Source organism: Myiozetetes cayanensis, unplaced genomic scaffold, assembly GCF_022539395.1.
Source record: "Myiozetetes cayanensis isolate MyiCay16 unplaced genomic scaffold, myiCay2020 scf2-11, whole genome shotgun sequence".
Lineage (NCBI taxonomy): Eukaryota > Metazoa > Chordata > Aves > Passeriformes > Tyrannidae > Myiozetetes > Myiozetetes cayanensis.
In genome coordinates, this window is record NW_026087411.1 from 85765779 (window position 1) to 85782203 (window position 16425).

The following is a 16425-nucleotide window of genomic DNA, read 5'->3' on the forward strand; positions in this document are numbered from 1 at the left end:
AGCAAACCGGCACTAACAGAAACTCCTGCTGCGGTGAGAGGTTGAGTCAGCAAAATACTGAAATGTTCTAACAATGAGAGAAAACAATCCTTTATTTCTGTTCAACACCCCTTTGTCCTACAAGCTAAGGCCCTTGCTACTGCAGAGACACTGCATTACTAATTCTTTCATGGATTTATAAAAGTCCACCTGAAAAGCAGTGAAGACATTTAGCTTTTCACACAGTCACAAGCTGGTACTGATAAACGCCAGCATACTTTTCTAGGCAATCTGTGTACCCTTGTAATGTTTAAATCATTTCACATGATCACGAAACACAAATATTTTATCTTAAACATTACCACAAATTTGCCAGATGTTCTTTGTAACCTCATAAGCATTCTGCAAAAATGCAATCCAGGTAAAGGCACATAAACAAGGGGTAAAGAGGAAAATCAGAAAGGAAGTAAAATAAGGTGCTAGGGAACAGAAATAAGAGAATATAAATCAACACAGAATAAAGCACAGGCAGTGAAATGCAGATTCTCAAAGTGCCAAATTAAAAGGAGAATTGGTTAGACTTGTTCCTTAATTTCCCCCCCCAGGAGACATGCAAAGTCATCTATAAAAATTTAATCCTACCAAACCCAGTCAGGGCCCACAGAATACTGAATGGACACCAAAGTAGATACAGGGCTTATAAAGACAGGAATTATTTAATACAAGTATAGAATACAAATAAATATTCATATCTTGCAATCACTTTGTAGACTTTGTAGTAAGTACTTCTAATATGGACCAATATGACATTACACTCTACTGTGATTGTGGGATTTGTCTAAGAAACTCTAATTCATATACTTGAGCAGCAGGAAAATTATGATGCCCAAGAGATCATGTTTAAAATCTTTTATCCATCCCATCTATGAAAAATTCACATATTTCCCAGCTGACTAACAGTTTTTATTAAGTTGAATAACACAATGGGTGAACTTACAGGAAACAGATAAAAGGTTCCCATTTATTTGAAAGCAAGTTTCCTTGAAAGTGAATTACTTTTCTGAAGTACCTCACATGCCTATGGCACACATTACTTCTGACAACTAAGGGTATATATAAACAAAACAGCTATTAGATCAGAAGTTTGATGAGAGTTATTTGGGAGACTAATACCTCAACTAAGTCACAGCTGCTTGTTATGAAACAGGATTAAGCACGTAAAACAGGAGAGAGGGAAAAGTAAATGCAGCTGGGGATTTTGCCTTTCTACTACAAAAGCCTTTTCTCCACATTCTTACCACAAGGCACACTCAAGCAGAATTCCTGCAATCATTATGAACATATATTTAAACATTTGAAAAGGAAATAGTCTCAAACAAGTACTGCTTTTTAAAAGAGACACATAAACATGCAATAGTAGGTGAGTTCTTAGTTAATCAAATAAATCATATATTAGTCTATCTTTATGATTTTATTTCCTCTTTCATTTCCTGTTTTCACTGAAGGGAACAAGAAAGAAATACTAAATGTTCTTGCATCTTTTAAGTACAACAGGTTCATAAAGCTCATGTTCAGGAATAATGATTTTCTCTCATAAAAACTTTTCAACTCAACTTATTTATCTTGGAGAGTATTTTTTATTTGACTTTTTGATTCAGCATAGTAGCCTCACAAATGTGTTTAACCACTGTGTGGCTTGGAACTTTTTATTTTCTGCGGAAAAAAGTATGGGATGCTAGCTTTTCCTGGTATCCAGAGTCACAATTTTACAAAGCTTCACCCCTTGCAAACAGGCATCAGTTTTTAGTAAGACACATCATAACATTTTAATTTTGAAATCAAGGTTTAGCAAATACAACAGATGGGAGACCAGAAGACAACTCATTTTCTGGCATTTACTGGTCTTTCAAATTTTATGAGTTTTGCAGCTGTGCAATTCTGCTCCTCTGATCTGCAAGTAAACAAGTATACAAGCCTTACAATTCACTTGGCGTCTTATTTTAATGAAGGGCAATCTCTGTTTTAATAGCAAATACACCATACATTTAACCAGAGCTGAAAATTCAGGTTCCACCAAGAAAACTGTTGCAAAAAATTATGATGAAAGAGTCCATGTGAACTGTTGTGCCTTATGCAAGATGCATCAAAATAAAGGTCATCACCCTTACCAACAACTCTGTCTTTTCCCCTGCAGAAAGCCATGTCATTCATGGAAGTGACATTAGCTCCTCTAGTTAAATCTTTTAAACTGAAACACTATAGTTTCAAATATAATATACTGTTCTGTGATGTTATTAGGACATTAAGAAAGAAAAGTAATCTCTCAGAAGTATCTATCTTTTTTCCTTCAAGCAAGGAATATTTTCATGATTCATTTAAGGTAGCTTAAGCCAATACTTAAGCCAAGCAGGAACCAGAAGTTTTTTGTAGACCAAAATCTCTTTTACATGTTTTTGCCCCTCCTCAAATAAGTTTTGATGTTCCACCAACTGCATGGTAACACAAACCAATGCGCTCATCCATCTCAAAATGGAAAAAAAGAATCTGGTAGGGTCTATCAAAGATGGCAGGATCACACAGGGGAGAAAGTGTTCCCTTCAGTGGCAGGACATGCTCTTGGGTCAGGTTCCGTGGTGGGGCTCCATGCGCAGAAACAATAAGAAATTGTACTGCCACTTCCTGTAAATTATTTTTTTCCTCAACTTCAAGAGTTTCAATTTCAAAAAGATTGAGAAGCAGATCTGCTGACTGTGCACTATATTTATGCATTCATTACTAACATGATTCTTAAGAAATAATCTCAGGGAATATTACTAGAACAATGTCCCAAGCAAGTTATGAAGAGTTAGCAGCATAAGTCAAGATCTGTTTCTCTAAATTAAGATGATCCTAAAAGTTCATGAACGTCAAAGAGTAAAGTGAGCATTCAAGAATGGAAAGCAAAAACTCCACTTCTTACCTCTTCAGAAAAAAGGAAGAAGTTGCTATTCCTGACTAGGCTTTTATTTTTGCCACAATAGAGCCACCTCTTATAGCAAAAATATGTTTGATCTCCTAAAACCTACTCTCTCTAGTACAGGGTAGCAAATATACCCTTAAAAGAACAAAGCCAAAAATCCAAACTCACAAAAGTTATACTTCTGATGCCAGTTTAAATAAATGAAGCAAATTACATGGGCACAAACAGACTAAGTAGCCAAACCCCTTCTTCTCCTGCCAGATTCCATGAGCTGGATACCCTGAAGATACAGAGTGCACACTGAACCTGTTCAACAAGTTAAAAAAAATAAACAAGAAAGCAAAACAAAAAAAAATTGTTTTTCAAAGTCTACGTTTTTTCAAAGCCTTTTGTTCTGAGAAAACTGTAACAGCACTGCAGAAAACCTCAGACTGTATGCGAAATATTTTAAAATAAATGGTATGTAGGAATGTATTCAGGAAAGGTAGGAAACAAATTGGTGAAGGGAAGACATGCAAAAATACTATGAGATGAAAACTGAGAACAATATGATAGGGAAAAGAGAAAAACTCCAAGGAATCAGCACTAACTATAGTAATATGACTGAAATGCAGAGATGATTATCAAGGTGATTGTATGATTTACTGTCTACATACACTGAGAGACTCAAACTTCCCATAGGCCTGGGTATTAAATCCTTTTGTTCCCCTTATGAGGCTGACCTCCCACCACTGCTCCCAGTAAGCTGGGATCTGCAAAATCCACTGAAGAAGAATCCTAGTTTTCCTTTGGGATTTGGAAGCTGAGGGTTTCTGCTGCTCTGGATGGCTGCAGACTCACCTTTCTATCATTTCCTCCTTCTCCCTTGCAGAGCTGAACTATGGAAACGGAATTGGCATTCTGGAGGCGATTAGGGCCCTTTCCCCAGCAAGTACAGGGTTGGATCTCTGTCTTTTGAAATTATCTGAGTCCTTCTCTTCGTCACTCATGCAAGCCGGCATCTGGGAAATCATACCCTTCCTCATAGTAAGGAAACGTCAAGAGTAATTTATTGAAAATTAGACTTTTTACAATATGAGAAAAGTTTTGCAAGAAATCAAGTTTAAGGACTTCTGTTTCCCTCTCTTCCTCTGTCCTGTCCTCCCAGGCACTCACTCTTGCCCCTCAGCTACAATACATTTGACCCTTTCCTCAATTACAGCAATGCACTGCTCGCAGAGCACGTTGGACACTGGTCCCATCCAGAAGCTCCCTTTACAGCTGCTCCATCAGCCCAGCCAGCACAACCACAGGGCAGTGCCCTGCAGCGGGATGAAGCTGCCAGCAGCAAGGGAGGCGGAAACTCTGCAAACTGGCATCGCCAGGAGAGCTCTGTATCTCTACATGAGAGCTTAGGGAAATTAGAATTGACATACCTGACGTCTGTCATAACTCTGTATCCTACGGGCATGGATGCCAACTGAGATGAATGCACAAGTTCAAACAGAGGTTTTGTTTCAAAACATACTAATCTCTGGGCTGCTCTCACTCTGCAGATCATACTGACATAACAGCCTCTCCTGTTTCAGAGATGTCTTCCTAATACGGAGGCTGGAACTTTTACGGACATTTCTCTTAGGATGCAGTCCAGGATTACAGTTAAACCAACCCAAAAGCTAGTTGGTAACAGAAGCAGGGTTTCCATTCCTCCTGTGTATTTTATACTCCTTGTGCATCACCACTGATAGAATATCTGATGCTGATGTGAGCCAGGGAGATTAAAAAAATATAAACCAGAATATAATTCTGGTTTTGCCAGGTTTTTTTCTGCTGCCTTACCATTTTGAGCTGACCAATCGTAAGGTAAGAAAGCATTACTGCCAGCACACTGGAAGCACCACAAGCAGGATCACCCTGTTCAGGCAGCTGCTATCAACAGACCGTCCCCACCTATAACACCTACTCCTTTAGCCCGGTGTTCCTGCTGGCTTTAACCCACTCTAACTGCTGCCAAAAGCAAGCCTGTCTTACTGACCACTGAACTGCCTGACTGCAAGAGCAAACAAAGCAGAAGACCGTGCATATCACACCTTTTGGCAGATACATGCTGTTGTACTGGCTCAAGCCAACTATAAATGCATAGATGAGAATGCTGTTTCACAACAGGTTTGGGTTCATGGCATTAGTGGGCTCTCTTATCCTCTCTCCCTCCACCAAAACCAGTGCTCAGGCACAAGTGAGAAATACATCTTTTTTTTCCTTTTTTTTTTTCTCCTCAGTCTCACAATTGCCTTGAAACTACTTCTTGCATTAAAAACATATTAAAATACAAAATGATTAGCAGCAGAGGTCTTAATGTAAGTTATTTAACACCTTTCTGGAGAAAAAAGACTTTTTAAAGCAATTTTAGAAGTCTTAATCAGCAAATGTAGTTATTTATGGATAAGCATGAACAGGATGGTCAAGTCTGGAGGGCTTCTCAGTCTCTGTAGGTTTTTTAATCTTCTGCCATGGCCAACATAAGTCAGAATCTGAGAAAGGGAGAACAAGTTGGGGATGCAAAATAAGGTTAAAAAATATTAAAAAATCTGATGAGTTACTTTATATGGAGTACAGTAATTTGTAGGAGGTGTAAGACATCAAAGAGGAAGACATTTTGGAGCAAGCACCTGATGAATCAGAGACAGCAAGTCTGACTTGGAGTTTGGTGGTGGGACTGAGAATGGTTCCCTATTCTGGTGAAGCCATATGCTTTCTGCAGCATGTGATGATCCAGTCAAGTGCTGTTTGTGATTACAGATACAGGTATACATAAAGGTATTATTAGGCTGCATGTGCAGCAAAAGAGACAAAAAGACGCCATACCAGAAACCTCTGTCATATCATGAGGCAGTCAAGACTTTAAAACACAGAATGAGCATCTTACTCTCTCCCTTCCCTCAGATAGCTATGGATGGTAAACTAACTTAAAGGCCAAATACAACCAAATTTCTTCTGTAACTGTCATGTATTAACCAAGCCCACATAAACAGGGCAAAACATTCAGGAATGACAGATTTTTCACAGCAACAGTCTGAACTGTAAGCCTATTCACGAGCTATGTGTTTCTGCACAAGAGAGTTGACACAAGAAAGAGGCTCAAAAGTAGGAGTTTTAGTGACAAAAAATATATTCAATGCACAGTTAAAACTCTTAATGCTGTCACATGCTATTCCAGAATACTGAATTCACTAAAACTCACATTTAGAAAGAGAAGGTTCATAGTCAAGAAATCATAATTGTGATGCCTTCAACTAGCACCTACACCCATTCTACCAAATAAGCCAGCTGTATTGTTCTACAGAATAAAAAACTGTGCCTTCTCCAGACAAAATCCTTTCATACTCAATACTGTCTTACACTGTCATTTACTCCCTCACTAAACTCAACTCACTGATCATGTTTCTGCTGACAGTCTTCACGGCAATGCATGCTGATACACAATTTTTACTTTACAGTGTGAAATGGCACCTGGTCTTACAGAGACAAGAGCCCTCTTTCTTCAACTGCATAAATAAAGAAGGAATTACACAGACCCCCTCCAAATACAATCCTAAAAGGAGGCTAAATGATGTAAGGCATATGACAGTTACATATAACCTTGCTGTCACATGAGAGAGTTGTACCTATCACAGCACTGCCAAGTCCAGCAAGACAGTAAGATGGCATAAGTAGGCATCTGAGCTCTTTCTCTTTTGTTCTTAGAAAATGGAATTTTGCCAAATGGAATGCCTGGAGGGAATGGGATGCCATTAGACAGCTTTAATTCTGAGTTGAATAAAATGTTTTCAATTGCAAAATAATAACTTCAATTGCAAAATTTATTATACTTAAAATTTCCAAAAGTACTACATGAGTGTAAGAGTAAAATCTGAACAAAATTCAGGCAATCTGAAATTTGTACCCCATATCAGAAAAGTCTAGAATACACCCATCAGCATTTCAAAAAATTGAAGAAATATTTTGTTAATATAGCCAGTATGCAGGAAAAAAGACACCTCCAGGACAACTACAACTACCAACTGATAGCTATATCTCTATAGATAACAGTTGAAGAAATAAACACCAGAACAGTCATCTTTACACATGGGAATATGCAGCTCAAAGAGGCAGATTCAGAATTTCATTCAGTTTCTTAAATTAGAGGGTAGTCTTAGAGGAATTAACATGGAGGACGGGGGAAGGAGAATTCTTTAGGCTTCAAACTAGAAGCCCTATTTACAATGGCTCTATGTGACCCCTAGACAAACCTCCCTGAGCAGCTACAAGTCTCCTACTACAAGCATTGTAATCAGATATCTGAAGAAGACAAGTAGTACAAGCTCCCCATGTCTTCAGTTTCACTCGTTAGTATACTTCAAAAATATTAATTTCTCAGCTAACTCAAAGGAAACAGTACTCAGTTTTCCAATTACCTTTCCAACTTCTATTTTCAATGTATACAAGGCTTTTATTTTAAAAAATAAGATTCAGTCTTTTAAATGGTCACTCCTCCTTGGGACCAGACCATGTCATTGGTCTCTCAGACATTCTGGATCAGAAGGATACGTGATGATACTAACTTTCAACTTCTGAAGCAATGTCAACTTAAAAAACGACTTCCCAACTGCTCATTCCCAGTCTTACCCATTCTTGCCTCAAAGCAAGCAGGACCTTTGTGTGTGTACTCACTATTGAACTAGAATTCAAAACTGATCCACTTTAACAACAATAAAAACCAAGATCAAAAGTATTTGTGTTATTTTCCCTAGACAAACTATTCTCTTGAGTTTACAGCTGAGCCTACAAATCTTAAACACGTATTATTGCTATTTGTATTAGTGTAAAACCACGAGCTGAAGAACAGAGCTCATCTTACAACTGTTAGACAAATTTGACAGCTTTCTTCTCCCTTTGCAAAGACTGCATTACATTAAGCAAAGATCACAGTATAATACTTCAAAAGATAAGCTATCATGTCAGAAGGTAATTCACAACACTTATTTCCAGAAAGGTATGTCATACAAAAAATGTAGTTTTGAAAGTAAAAGTATGACTGAGCTGCACGAATTAAAACGAAAACCAAACAGTTGAGTCTGAATGTTCCTTGTCCATCCAGAGTTTATTTAATCATATGACAGCAACACAAACCATTAGCAAGGGCTACTTCTTTATTCAAGGACAAAATCTTTTCATTCATGATAAAGCCAGAAGAAAGAAAAATGGTCCTACTAGAAGTGAGTTTCAGATTTTAATTTCCTGTTAAAAATTATAAAACTAATGTAGACAACTCACTGGATACAGAAAAAAATACAGCTTTCCATATACTGCATTATTTCTCATGAAATTAATGTGTCATCATAATACAATTCATTAAATGTCATACTCTGATTCAGTGCATTTTCTTTTATGCTACATTAACACAATCACATGCATGGAAGCATAAAATGTCAATGCTGCACACAGAAAAACATAAATCTGTGGAACAGAAGAATATCATTAGGTTAAATTTTCAGTAGTCTATAAAGCTTAAATTCTTTTGACTTTCAACAGGACTTAGGTTCACAAGCAACTTATGCTACTGCAATGTTACCAATAACCCAATTTCAGATATGATACATCTTCAAAACTGTGGTTTATGTTAGAATATGCTGAAGTCTCCCCTATGGAATGTATTTAATGTTAGTCTTCCATTACTCAGTATTTAAAAGCAAAAACACTTTAAAAAATATGGTAAACTTACATCAAAAATGTAAACTCTTAATGTGGGGTTTTATAAGCATCTTTAGCCCTGCAAAAAGTCAAATAATAGATAAAAAAGAGGCACTGAGAAGTAAATCTGTAGCAAAGAGCTACTGTTAACACTTTATTTTACTTCCTCTCCTCATAGTCTACTTGAATTAACAACAAATTCACACTTAGCCAAAATACCCATTAGGAAGTTCTTTTTCTGAAACCCACAATGAAAGAGCAGGTATTGTACCTTCCAAAGAAAAATGCTACCGAAAAAACACCAAACCAAACAAAAACAAACAAACAAACAAAAACCCAAAAAGAAAAAGACAAAACACATAGAAACATTACTATTAAAAGTTTTCTAAATACAGGCACATTACTGACAAAGTAACAAAGGATTAATAACAAAGTAAGAATTTAATACTGGGATTGTAAGAATGCAGAGATAGGGAAAATGTAGATTAAAGCTGTTTTCAAAGCAGATCTTGCAGCAATTTATGCACCATCCTAAACTACAAACCACTAGCTAAGTTTCTTTAGCTCATTGCCATTTCACAGATAAAAAAGCAAAACACAGCTCCAGAGAAATGAAAACCTCATCTGCCCAAAACTGCACTCAATATTCAAGGCAAGGGCACCCCAGTGCAGAGCAGACTGGAGCAGGTCAATCCCCTCCCTTGACTGGCTGGTGATGCTTTGCCTGATGCCCCCCAGGACACGGTTGGCCCTCCTGGCTGCCAGGGCACTGCTGACTCATATTTAACTTGTCATCAGCCAGGACCCCAGGCCCCTTTCCATGGCACTGCTTTCCAGCATCTCATTCCCAGTCTGTACATACATCCAGGGTTGCCTAATCCCAGGTGCAGAATCCAGCACTTCCCCTTGTTGAACTTCCCATGGTCAGTGATTGCCCAGTCCTCTAATTTGTTGAGGTCTCTCTGCAGGGCCTCCCTACCTTCGAGGGAGTCAACAGCTCCTCCCAGTTTTGTGTCATCTGCAAACTTGCTCAGTATCCCTTCCAGTCCTGAGTCCAAGTCATTTATGAGATAATAGGAAGAAATTCTTTTACCTCAAGGGTAGCGAGGCACTGGCACAGACTGCCCATAGGAGTTGTGATGCCTTATCCCTGGGATTGTTCAAGGTCAGGTTGGATGGGGCCTTCAGCAACCTGGTCTAGTAAAAGGTGGACTTGCCAATAACAGGGGGGTTGGAACTAGATGATCCCTTCCAACCCAAGCCATTCTATGATTCTATGACAAACTTGCTTAGACTACCAACCCAGTATCAATCCACGAGACGTACCACTGGTCATCAGCTGGAAGTTGGACTTTGCACCATGGACCACAACTCTTTGAGCCCAATCATCCAATCAGTTTTCCATTAAATTTATTCTCCTCTTGTACAGTCAAGCTATGTTATGTTTCCTTTGTATTTATACAAGGTCAGTACTACAGAGCCCAAACCTTATTGGAGCTTTTATGAGCTAAGATGACAATACAGCCTGAAGCCTCACTATCTCAGACCATCATTCTCAAGGACCCAAACAATTACATTTCTTTAATTCATTTTGTCACACAATACTCACATATCAATCACTATTTGGGCAAAAATTCCTATAATCACATCCCACTAGTTCAAAATCAAAATTGTGTGAAGCCTTATTTGAATGTAACAACAGATAAAAATAAACCAACAGAACTACCTGAAGCAAGTTGGGCTTTAAGCAAGTGACACAGAGTTTTAAGAAAACATAATGAAATAGCTGTACTAGATAAGGACAGTACTTAACTATTATTATACATACTTTTTCAAATTACAGCTACAGTGCCACCTTCAGAAGTTAACCACTAGAATACAGGGACACACCAGAACTGCAGATACAGGGACAACCTTTCTTGAACTAGGTAAGAAGGAGGGAGCCATGCATCCAGAGAAGTAGTGTATTAGAATTAAGTGTCTGTGCTATTTCCCCTCCTTGGAGTAGTAACAATTAACTAAAAGTAAAGCAAATAGTATGCTTTAAAAGGTTACTTAGGAGAATAATATGGTTATAACCCTTCAGATAAATCTGATCTTGGGTTAAATACTATGAGAAATTTTGGCTCAGTCTGCACTACTAACTGGTTTAGATCAGCAGAGTGGTTTTGAGGCACCTTCCCCAATGACCCTGCTTTGCTGCAAGCTGTTTCAGCTCCCTGAGAACTTTCCACTCACTGAACATGGATGACTCCTGAAGGAAGCTAAACTACTCTGATCTACCTGTCACAAAATGCACCTCAAGCCCTGGGGGGACAAAAAGGTCTGAACCAACTACTGATACGCACAACTTCAAAATACACTCATGATATAAAACATCTGGTCCAGAGAAGGAGACAAAAATCTGCTCTGAAGTAACCTCGGAACCACACAGATATAGGGACATAACACTGCTTCTAGTCATTCATTCCTTAAGTACCAAATTTAATTTTTAAGTGTAAAAACAGTTGTAAGCGCTTCTGGCAACAGTAGTGTCACTGCAGATACAGATCCAAGAAAAAATGATACAGTTGGACGCAGCAGTTGGTAGATTTCTTCAAACAGTTATAAAAGCAGAAAGAGAGAAGAATGGGTTTGATTGGATACTGGGGTACGTGGGCCCTACAGGGAAGGCAGTAGGGAATGTACCACGTATTCCAACAACCAAACTCAGTCAGTTCATATTTAATAAAAGAGACAAAAGACTGACATCTAAAAATAGTTCAGGGTGAACTTCCAGACTGAGAGATTAATTCAAAGCACATGATGAAGCTGTTAAGAAAAACCAAAACTGATCAGACAAACTTAGGCTGGAAATTATGACGTCTCCAATAATCAAACGAGTGACAATCTGGACTTGCTCTCCAAGAGAACAGCAAGGATAAAAATCTACTAAGTTTTAAGAAGAAGCTTGATGAACTCGATGTGATTAATTACAACAGCCAACATTTTACCCTATACAATTCAAAAGGTCATGATGCTTCTACCACATGAGACAAGCATGCTAAGCTGGGTAGGCTTGAATGAACACAGTCCAAAACAAACAAAGAATACAATCAATTTTGTACTTGATTTTTGGTGAGAGAAACACAGCAGCAGCTCAAAAATAGGAGGCCAATAATGAAACTAAAGATTTCCTTTTCTGCTCATTTAATCCATTATCCCAGCGCTCCTCCAGCAATGTAAGTATTATATCCTGTCTCAAATAAATACAAAGACATTTCCCTAGAAAAATACCAGAACTTACCCAAATTGAATTTATTGCAATATTCGCATTTCTTGGTCTTTCAAATTATTCTGGAAACTCTCTCTTCTTCCTGACATTAATTGCTAAGGGAACATGCCCAGAGTTAAAGATTCAGCTTGAAACCAAAGAGGTAGTATCTCCTCATGTCACTTTTCTCATTATGTCAGCATTCTACCTCTCCGAACTTGCCCTGTGAATTTACTGCCTTTTCAAGAGTAAGCTAAAAAGAAACAAGGCAAGTAAGGCACTGGTAATTATATTGCTGTGCTTTGCTTCTCAGTTACCTTTCTGAGGAATCATTTGAATTGTAAGGTTAAGACAACCAAAATACTTTCTTCTGTTCCGGTTCTCTACTAGGGTGTAAACATGCTGCCATGTTCTACCCTCTTGTTCCCCACTAATTCATGAGATTAAAAAAGGCTATAGTTCAACAGACAGTGCTTTTTTGTTGAAGTAATTAGAATATTCTCACTGTTTTCCCAGACCTCTTAGACCTTCCTTAGTCTTCCTCTTCCAATGAACAGTGAAATTGAGATTTTTCCTAAAAAGGGGACATAGATGTTTGTTGCACATACTTTGACTGCAAGTAGTAGTAACCATAATGGGTCATCACTTCTGTCAGTACGAGCTTTAGGTCAAACTTAGAGAAAAACTAGCTTTAATAAAATATAGATGAGAACTAACAGTAACATGGCAAAGACGGAGGCTAGCTAGCCAAGATATGATTCGTAACTATTTTATGCCTCTTTCTCCTAAGCTCCTTTCCAATGTTACCTTTTTTTTTATATCACTCTTGCCCAAAATCTCCACCTCAGAGGGCTAATACAAAGTGGAAGAACTATGTGCATCCCAAAGCAATAAAATTATCCTGTTAACTTTTATCAACTCACCACATCAAAAAAAAAAAAAAGAAAAAAAATCAAAACCCCAACAAAAACAGTACCTGGTCACACACATACATGCCCTGAATGATGACAAGACTAAAAACATCACTGTATTTTCCTATTACTAAAATGTTCCTAAGGAAAGTTATTCTACAACATTTTGGAAAAAGGAGCTATCATAAATCAATAGATATACACCGTTCCCTCTCTGTAAGCACTGACACGGCCTCATTAACAACATTAACACCACAAGAACTAACATGTATTTTTACTGTAGTCTGCTGGAAGATTGACAGAAAGGCAATGTACCACAATACTAGATGACCAATAATCTCTAATAACTTGAAAATAAGCTACAAAGGATTATTTCCTGCATAGCTATGGGAAACAAGGACCTTAGAAAGTAATCTGGGACAGTCAGGTAATATCAAATGAAAGGAATGTGAAAAAGAGTTCTACAGAGTCCAGGTGGAGTCAGAGGAGAGTCTAATGAGGCAGGATGGAGTCCTCTGTAACCGTGGAGGCACAGCACAGTGAGAAGAGAGAAGAAGCTGAAGTTCTCCAGTGCCAAACTGATAAACGAGTAAGTTAATTGGGGCAATAACATTTTTAAAAGATTCAAGACAAACATCTATCATATTTCAAACAAAAGGGATTACAGAAATTAAGATACAAAAAGGTAAAAGCCTGGATAAGAATATAATGTACTCTCCATATCTACAGGTTTTCCCTCTTCTCCAATTAGACAAATATACCATATTACAACCAAAGTTTTAAGCCAAATTACTTGAGTATTTAATTTTAATTCCTAGAAAGAATATGACTTTCCAGTCATGGGAGACTGGACTGTTAATGGTTAATAACTTAAAACAATTGTGGAAGTACCAGTGTGCTAGCCAAAGCTAGGTGAGATGGTGTCTTTTACCATGGTAATTGTTGTCCCTTACCCAACTCTGCTCAGTTGTCAGACTTCCTCCCCCTCCTTGGGGAAGGTCTGATGGAGCACAACTGGCTCAACTGCACTGACATGAGAGGCAGCTGCCATGTCTTCAAAGGGGTCATAAACCATCAAAGACTCCCCCCAAGCACCCCCAGAATAATTTTCTGAGGCCTTTCACCAGAGTACTGAAAACTTCCCCGACCCAGGGGAGGTACCAGGCATTCCCAACTGGCCTGAACATATATTAACCCATCAGACTTTGTGTTTCACGGCCTTCTTCCCCCATGCCCAACAGAACAAGATGGATCAAGATTTCAATAACCACTTAGACCAATGGACAACTAAACTGCATCAATAAAGTCTATGGGTGGTGATATGTTCTTACTAGTATCCTTCCTCTTTCTTTTCCCTCACATATTTTCTTAAGTGCTTTCATATTGCCATATTACTGTAGATAATAATAACCAAAACGGCCACATACCTGCTTTCCATTGCAAACAAATTATTCTAAAATAAACCCTATATGTATATATCTACAAACACCAATCACTCAGTGTCTCACTCTAATCCACCCCAAGGGACCTACTGGCAAAATCCTGAGTTACTCATGCATTCAGGGGTGACTTGTAACACCAATAAGGAATAAAAAACTTCAAATCATTATAAAAGCAGTCAGTAACACATGAAGCAACTCTTCATGACAGACTACCCATTAAGGTCTTTCCAACATCAGCCATCCACTGCAGTAAAGTTTGAAAGAACGCACTACCTACCCTCTTTGAAACAAATCGACATTGAAGAATTTGTGGAGCTCCACGGAGAATTCTACCATAGCCTGAACTTCACTCATGTTTAAGAGGATGAAGAAGTCAAAACTTGTCAGCACCTCAGTTACTGAAAACAAACAGAAAACACACTATTTAGAACACAAGATGGAGATAATGCCTATCTGGTCCTAAAAAGGACAATACTTATATACAATTTTGCACAGCTTCCTTAAATATGCAGACCCTGAGGTAAACAATAATACAGGCTGTACCAAATCCAGTCAACAGTAATTTCTACCTGTGTTGTGAAGGAATCAAATGTTATCACAGAAGCATCACAACGCACTGTCAGCATAATACAATCCTGGCATTTACTGATACCTGCATACTGCAGGTCTGCTCTGCTATTTGGCTGGATAGGGAAAAATACTGCCAACAAAGAGATAAAGAGCATAGGCTGCTTCCAGCCCTTGTTGATGCAGAATGACCGTGCAGGCAGCAGTGCCTCAATGCTGGCATGAAGACAGGGACAGCTGAATTACAGCGTAGCCAAGCAGTAAAGAGAAAGTGTCTGACCATGTCACACAGGGTTTTAGATTGAGAGATTCTAGAGGGAAGGTAGGAATTAACAAGAGCAACACGTCTATTTATAGTCAATTTTCTGTTAAGAGTAAGGTGTTAATACTCACTGTCATCTTCACAGCCACAGACTGGCGAGCTCCTGCTAATTTACAACTGCCTGCTGATACCTAAATTAAATCTATAGACTTTTCCAAGTTCTTCTGGTTTTTCTTCAACAATACCAACTAGATTAATAGAACAGACTACACCTTCTGCAAACACTTGTCTTCAAACTTACCAGTTCCTGAAAGTACTGTCTGTTTTGAGGACTAAGTTAAAAAAACAAACAAACAAACTAAACCAAAACTAAACTAGACTATCTTTTATGCATATTAGCACATTTGTGCTGGGTTTAATGCAGAAGCAGTAAACATTAGAAAAACTTACCTGTATGGAGCTTGAATGGATTATGGGGGGTTTTGTTCCTAAAACTTTCAACATGCATTTGGTTGTTTATGTAGCAGGCACTACTACTGAGAATGAAACAGAGTACCTAGCAAAACGTGTCATCACCACAGCACCTGAAAGCAAGTTATCTTTAAGGGCAACCTCTAGCCTACCAGCTAAGTTATCTTAGCATATGACTCAAGATAAGATTTACCTCTCTGTACTCACTCTAGAGGAGCTGGAAGGCTTCAGCCACCACAGCACAGGTCTAGATTTTTAACTATAAACAAGAGGTTAATTCTGACCTTGGTTTAAGAGCCAATACAGGGACCCTGCAAGGACTATACAAAACCACAGAAACAGTGTGTTACTGAAGTAACAGTGGACAGGGGAAAAGGAATTTTGCTGCTGAAGCTGAGATAGAACAACATGAAGAACTTGGATCAAGGGCCCCTACTACAGCATCTAGATCACGCTATTAACCCAGTTTGCCTATAAATCCTGTCATCATTCAAATTTCAATTTGAAAGTCAAAAGATTAATTGAATGATGCCACAATTTTGCTACAGACTGCAGTGTTAGGACTGGCACTGATAACCTACAGGGCTTTGTAGCAATTCCCTCTTCCACTGCTTTGTCTGTAGGATTGAGTAGGGATGTCCTTATTGGTCTTAAAAGCTGTAATCAAGATGTTCTGCACTCTAATTCTCTGGGGTTACCATACCACATTATCACATGGGCACCACCAACCAAAGTGCAAGAATATGCTCTGTGAAAAAAAGTATCCAGAGCTCCTAATCCCACCATAACCCTGGGCTGCTGAGCAACAAATCCTGTGGGTTGTGCATGAAACTGTCCAATACCTCAGAAAGGAACCCACTTTAAAATACCCG

At 38.4% G+C, this 16425-nt stretch overlaps 1 protein-coding gene across 3 annotated transcripts in view; it reads right to left on the bottom strand.

The window, feature by feature from the left end:
* The window catches only part of FAM135A (family with sequence similarity 135 member A), an 84944-nt gene that overhangs the window by 48694 nt on the left and 19825 nt on the right, over positions 1-16425 (bottom strand). For all 3 annotated transcript variants that reach the window (XR_007628833.1, XM_050314425.1, XM_050314426.1), the window contains exon 3: positions 14531-14651. Coding sequence is in view for 2 of the 3 variants with exons in the window: in XM_050314425.1 (XP_050170382.1) it covers positions 14531-14607 (77 nt within the window). In the remaining variant the exon portion in view is untranslated. The remainder of the gene's footprint in view (positions 1-14530; positions 14652-16425) is intronic.